A 7,500-nucleotide genomic window follows, 5' to 3' on the forward strand; every position below is an offset into this window, starting at 1 on the left:
ACCATCACCTTTTATCAATTTAACACATCCTTGTTGAATTAAAGTACTAATTTCTTTTTTAAAAAATAGTTATTGTTCCCAAACTTTTGAACGGTAGTGTATATTGTTACAAAAGATTTCTATTCTAAATAAATACAGTTCTTTTTAACTTTTTATTCATCAAATAATCCTGAAAAAAGTATCTCAGGTTATAAAAAAAATATTAAGCAGCACAACTGTTTCCAACATTGATCATAAATCAGCATATTAGAATGATTTCTGAAGGATCATAAGACACCAAAGACTGGAGTACTTGCTGATGAAAATTCAGCTTTGCATCACAAAAATAAATTACATTTTAAAGTATATTAAAAAAGAGAACCATTATTTTAAATTGTAATAATATTTCATAATATTACTGTTTTTGTGTTTTTGTTTGTTTTTTTTTAACTGCAGGCTTGATGAGCATAAGAGACTTCTTTCAAAAACATTAAAAATAGTAATGTTTCCAAACTTTTGACTGGTACTGTATATATATAAAAAACACAACAAAAACGTTACATGAATAACGTTAATAGGGCTCAATGTACTGTGTTAATATTAAAAAAGATTCTGTATTTTACACATTGCATTGTGTTGTGTTTTAGGGTTAAGGAAATGTCTGTAAATTTAATGGATGTCCAGGCATAAAATTACCACTACAGTCCATTTTCCTACTGATTTCTTTTCAAGTCCCTCTGTATTTAATAATGTTATCACTGAAAACTCATCTTTGATCACCAAAATGACATATAAACGTTTTTTTCCTTGAAAAAAATGTCTTCATGCCTTAAAATATCTTGACTGTAACTCGACACCCTTGCCTCATTTAGTATGCGTGGTTCTATGAATATGCAAATGAGCCCCGCCTCCACTCACTCACTCAGCTCAGAGATCCACTGGTTGACGATCACACGTTGATCTGATTGGTTACAAGGTAGTTTGTGACGTCAGAAACACCAGCGATTTCAAAGCGTGTTTTTGAGACTGTCTTTGGTTCACTGCAGTTTTAAGGAGGAAATACTCAGCAATGGAGTCGACTTATGAATTTACACATGCTTTGAATATAAGCGTATTAAAAACACCACATAGACACATAAACAACATTAAAAGCTGGATTTTCACTGTCAGGGGGGACTTTGCATATAAAATTGTAATATGTGTGTGTGCTATTTATAATATACAATATTTATATTTTTTAAACATGGAACAAGTCATTGGAACGGGAGAGATCAGAGAGAATCAGCCCTAAAATCTGACAATTTTATCATAATAACCTCAATATCAGCTGATTATATAGGCTAACAAATATACCAGTCCATCACTAGTCCTAATCATCTGATACATCACATACCTTCAATGTTAATCTGAGTCTCTGTTCGAAACACAAAGTTTCAATTCACAGTCAATTTCCAGAACCTTCACTCTCTCTGTTCTTCAGCAAACCTTGGAAATCAAAATGGACAATTTATAATGTTATGGAATATTGCAGTATTTATTATAATTTATCTGTGCACATTATTGTTTTAAATTGATGTTCCTGGTGATCTCGAATCAGAATAAGTTCCTCTTGCAGCATCTCTTCTCTTCTCTGATGATGTGGGCGGGGCAACCTGTCACTCACATGAGATCAGCCAATAGCGAACCACAACCATCCAATCAATTCCTCACGGACAAAATCAAGCCCCGCCCACATTAGTTCTCGTTCCAGAAGCGTTTCACTCGGATATACGGCACTAAAGACTAGCGTAACTTCCCTTTGATGCGACTTCAAGAACACAAACCTCTGAGGACTCATACTTAACTAACAACCATGAACATAAACAAGCTTTTCTTCAGATTAGCTTGAGTACTAGTCTAGTTTACACTCGTCAGGCTGTCTGTGTTATTGAGTCTCGCTGACCGTAAGTGACACAGATGCTTGTAATGACGTCTAATGCTTCTGACTAGTGGTGATTTTCAGTGGAGATGTGGTCAGTTTTCGGGCACAAGCTCAACACAAACACAGCGATTCAGCGCCGCACCACAAGGGTGTCGTTTAACAGCCAGAAATCTCCTGCTAAAATCTTTCCCACTCAAAGACACTGAAGCAAATCTCCGTGTTCCTGTCGCTCGGCTTCTCTCAGAGGTGAGCGGTTCTGTCGTTGCACTAATAAAAGCCAAATGTGACCCTGGACCACAAATCCAGTCACATGGGTCCATTTTTTGAAACTGAGATTTATACATCATCTGAAAGCTGGATAAATAAGCTTTCCATTGATGTGTGGTTTGTTATGATAGACAATATTTGGACGAGATGCAACTATTGAAAATCTGAGGGTGCATTGAGAAAATCTCCTTTAAAGTTGTTCATTTATGTTGGCGATTGTGCAGCATTCACTCACACAAATACATGTTTTATATATTTACGGTAGGAAATTAACAAAATATCCTCATGGAACATGATCTTTACTTAATATCCTAATGATTTTTGGCATAAAAGAAAAATCTATCATTTTGACCCATACAGTGTATTGTTGGCTATTGCCACAGATATCCCCGTGCGACTCGAGACTGGTGACGTGATCCAGGGTCACACATGTGTTCTCATTACTGTGAGCAAGAACAAGCAGGAGAACGACTCTTCTTGCTCCGTCATGCAGTTACTGACATCTAACATTACGATCTGGCAGAACTTGTAGCTATTGTTTGCCCGGCGTGATCGCTCAGCTTTGTCCTTCAGTCTCAGCAGGCAGTAATTACCCATGATTCAGTGTGTGAACACATGCAGCTGCTGTGGCCTTTGTTTCGGGGGATCAGAGGGTTTATCTGCCATCATTACTGCATTATCTGTCCCACACACTGCTGAGCTCAAGGATGGGACTGACAGTGTGTATTAATGTGCCGTACGGACCCAAACACACTCCAATACATACACACAGATATGAATATTGTGCATTGTTCTTCATACAGAGGGGATCAAAAGCCTGAGAGCACAGAAAGTGTGGGGTTTTAATACCGTAAGCCTGGAAATATAATCACGTTTTGATAAATTTATAATTAAATATATAAAGGAATGTATTTATTATATCCATTGACTTATTTGTTTGATTCAATTATAAATGATAAATAAATATAAACACATGCATTAAAATAAATAATATAAATAAATAATTGCAGAATAAACAAATAAACAGATAAATTAATGAATAAATAAATTAATATATTTATTTAATTAAATAAATTAAATTTAAATAAAAGCAAATAAATAAATAAAAAATAATGTAAAAGACTAGTGCTTTGCCATGATTGTAGGAAAAATATTAGGAAATAAATAAATTAATACATAAATAAAAACAAGTAAATTATTATATTTATTTAATTAAACAAACCACATATAAATACAAAAGTAAATCATAAATAAATAAATAAATACTGTAAATAAAATGTAAAAGACTGCTGCTTTGACAGTATGAAAAGTTTAAATAAATAAATTAATTTAAAACACTTTCACCATGACAGGCAAAGTTTTGGAAAATAAAATAAAATAAAATAAAATAAAATAAAATAAAATAAAATAAAATAAAATAAAATAAAATAAAATAAAATAAAATAAAATAAAATAAAATAAAATAAAATAAAATAAAATAAAATAAAATAAAATAAAATAAAATAGTAGTTATGCCTTAAAGAGAAAACTGCCTGAGGAAGGCAGAAGGTTAAAGTTCATGTCGATCGTGGCGCCAAGAGTGGAAACACTGAGAATGCAACATTTCTGAACAGAACAAGCTTTCGTAATCTGAAGTCTTCATGTTTCAAACGCATCTCAGTCTTACCGTGATCGGTGATCTTGCAGGACACCAGATAAAGCTCCTTCAGACTCCGACCCTCCTTCGCGATGATCTCCACACATCTGGAGACACACAGCAGAGACAGTAAAGGTCAGAAAAGGTCAGTAAAGGTCAGTAAAGGTCATCTGCACATGCTCAGACAGCTGACAGTAGACAAAGGATTTAGAAAAATTTAAATAATGAATAAAATTAAATACAATATAAAATAGGTTTTATATATATATATAAAATAAAAAGTTTTAGGACTTTAAATAAATAAATAAAAAATTAAGTAAAACAAACTATTAAGTAACTACAGCGATGTGTAGGCAGTAGGCAACATTTTTGTATTTGGAAAAATGTGTAAATTAAATTGAATGAATAAATAAATAAATAAATAAACAAATAAAGTAAAACAAAAATTAAAATAAAGTTAAAAAATAATAATAAAATACAATATAAAATAAAATGTAAAAGACAGCTGACAGTAGGCAAAGGATTTAGAAAAATTTAATAAATAAAAAAATTAATAAAATTAAATACAATAGGTAGGCAAAGTTTTAGGATTTTAAATAAATAAATAAAAAAAATAAAAATATTAAAACAAACTATTAAGTAACTACAGCGATTTGAAAAATGTGTAAATTAAATTAAATTGAATGAATGGATGAATGTAAAAGACTGCTGCTTCACCCTGACAGGGAAGTTTTAGGATTTATAAAATGAAATGCAGTGATGATCTTCTGCACATGCTCAGATCGACTCGTTAATAAAGCCGCCGTAATTCCATCACCTGAGCGTAATTACATCACACTCTCCTGAAACTTAATAATGAAACGTGTCTCGCTGACGGCCCTTTCTTCTCCACTGATCCGATATCTGCACCTCAAAAGCGTTTGGGAAGAAAATTAATAATTTAATTGAATCTACTCTGATTAAAAACTAAAAGGGCTTTCAGATGGAAAAAGCCTCCGTGCTAAAACTGCTAATGCCACGACTTCAAAGACACGAGAGCACGGATCCGGCGTCGGTCCGGCCTCGGCGTGTGTGTGCCGGAGAACACGACCAGAGATCAGAAACACAGCACTGAAACTCCGTCTGTCTGACCCCGTTAATATAGCAGAAAATACACGTTAATAATCATAAACATAGCATAGAAACTCCTCCAGTTTGACCCTGTTAACCTTTAGACCTTCTACAACATGTATTCTCTGTATTCTCCAAACATACAGTGATGGAGACGTTCCTATTCAACTAGAATCATTTATAAACCCATGAAGAGCGTCTGAATCACTGTTGTTGACATTTGCATTTATGCATTTGGTATGCGCATATATTTAAAGCAATAATAAACTTTATTGGCCAAATGTGCTCACTGGATTCTTCTGGTGGACTGAAGCTCTGAACACGTCTTCAACACACAAGAGCAAACAGAAACATTCAGAGAACATTCAAAATACAAGATGTGTTTCTGCAGTTTGTGTGCCTGAGAATCAGAAACCTGTGCGGATGACCGTCGCTTTATTGTAGAAATAAATACAAATAAAAAAATAGAATAAATAAAATTAAATAAAATTAAAAAAAATAAAATAAAAAATCTATTATATTAAATAAATAAATAGAATAAATGAAATTAAATATAAAAAAAGAATAAAAAATGTAATTATATTAAATAAATAAAAAATTTGAATAAATGAAATGAAATAAAAAAATAATAAAAAATGTTATTATATTAAATAAATAAAAAAATAGAATAAATGAAATTAAATAAAATAATAATAAAAAAATAATAATATTAAATAAATAAAAAAATTGAATAAATTAAATTAAATATAATAAAAAAATGTAATTATATTAAATAAATTAAAAAAATAGAATAAATGAAATTAAATAATAATAATTAAAAAAATAAAATAATAATAATAATAATAATAATAATAATATATTTTAAAAAAAAATTAGCACACTCCTGTTAGATCAACACAAGAGCTGCTGCTCTGGAGATGTTCACCATCTAATGCACTGAATGGTTTTCCACTGTCTAATTGAATCTGATTGAGTTTCTACATCTCTGTCCGGACACTTTCCCCCGATCCGACCCGGAGATGATCACAGACTACACTTCAGTCCAGCACAGAGGACGTGTGTGTGTGTGTGTGTGTGTGTGAGAGAGAGAGACTCTCATCTGGAATCATCTCATACGACTTCAGCATCAGAGCTTCAATCCGCTTCACAAACGAGCAGATCTAAACGAGCAGATCTAAACGAGCAGATCTAAACGAGCGGGATGAGGATAATCAGGACTGACATGTACAGACTCGTTGATGAGTGAGATCTGAGGAAGCGACACATTAACCCAGCTGACGCTGAACCGCTGAACCGCTGAGCCCCATTACAGTCACGAAGGAAAAACACAAGAGGAAAAGGAGATTGATGACTGTAACCTGTTACGGCCAAATACGTGAAATTACACAAACGTGAAAGTGCAGCTGAAGTCCTCAAATTAATCAAACGGCAGACGGTCAAAGCGATGATCTGAGAAGTGTAGAGGCCAAACTTATATGATAAATAAATAAATAAATAATGTTTTAAAATAATCCAGTCTGGACAATAACCATTCATGCTTATATAGCAACAAACATACAAAATAAATTAATATAATTAAATTAATTAATTAATTAATATAAATAAACAGATTAATGAATGAATTTATTTATTTAATAATATTTACTTATTTAATTTTACACACAAACACACACATATACAAATCAATGAAAAATACAAATAAGCAACTGTATTAAAAATAAATAGATAATAAATATTTAAACAAATAAATAAATATAATTAACAAGTAAATTAATATATTAATATTAATATAATATATTAATTATATTTATATCTAATTAAATAACTTAAAATATAATTAAGTAAATGACAAATAACAAATAAATTAAAAACAAATATATCAGAATAAATATAAATAAGAAAAAATATTTGAATGAACATCAAATGTAATTAACAATGAATATATATATATATAAAATATTTTATTATATTATATTTATATCTATAATTTAATTAAACAAATAAATAAAACATTTAAATTCAAATTAAATATATAAATAAGTATTTTATTTACTATTTTATTTCATTTAGTATTATGTTAATGCTGTTATTTTCACTGATTCACATTGTAGAGACCACAGTCTTCCAGATATAGAAGCAGTTGTTGGTTGCGCTTCCTCACATCATCATCATCAAGTCCAGTGCTAAAATAAATTCAGGACTAAATTTAACAAAATAATTTAATTGTACTTGTTTTACCAACTCCTATATTCCTTCACTAATCTTCCTATAATTACATGCATTTATTTATCTGTAATCTCTGCAGATTCGGGCCTCCACACGTGAGCACACGTATGATGAGATGGAAATACTGAATCTGGCGACGCAGCTTTTATCTTACAGTCGGTTCATCCGCCGGCATCATTATAATGCTGGACCGTTTCCTCGTCTCACTAATTCCCGTTCCCGTGTCGGTCCGTGACTCAAGGCCATGATGCCCACTAAAAGGACATTAAAGTGGTTTCCATGACGACAAAGACAATCCACACTCAGCCAATTAGGTTGAGAGCAGCGGCGGGCGGGCGAGGGATGGTCAGAGAAAGAGAGA

At 31.7% G+C, this 7,500-nt stretch overlaps 1 protein-coding gene across 2 annotated transcripts in view; it reads right to left on the reverse strand.

Annotated features, from left to right (window-relative positions):
* The window catches only part of fbxl17 (F-box and leucine-rich repeat protein 17), a 239,580-nt gene that overhangs the window by 61,097 nt on the left and 170,983 nt on the right, over nucleotides 1-7,500 (reverse strand). For both annotated transcript variants that reach the window (XM_084086669.1, XM_084086670.1), the window contains exon 8: nucleotides 3,834-3,910. In XM_084086669.1, coding sequence (XP_083942795.1) covers nucleotides 3,834-3,910 — 77 coding nt within the window. The remainder of the gene's footprint in view (nucleotides 1-3,833; nucleotides 3,911-7,500) is intronic.

This window comes from Abramis brama, assembly GCF_963993115.1.
Source record: "Abramis brama genome assembly, chromosome: 16".
Taxonomy (NCBI): Eukaryota; Metazoa; Chordata; class Actinopteri; order Cypriniformes; family Leuciscidae; genus Abramis; species Abramis brama.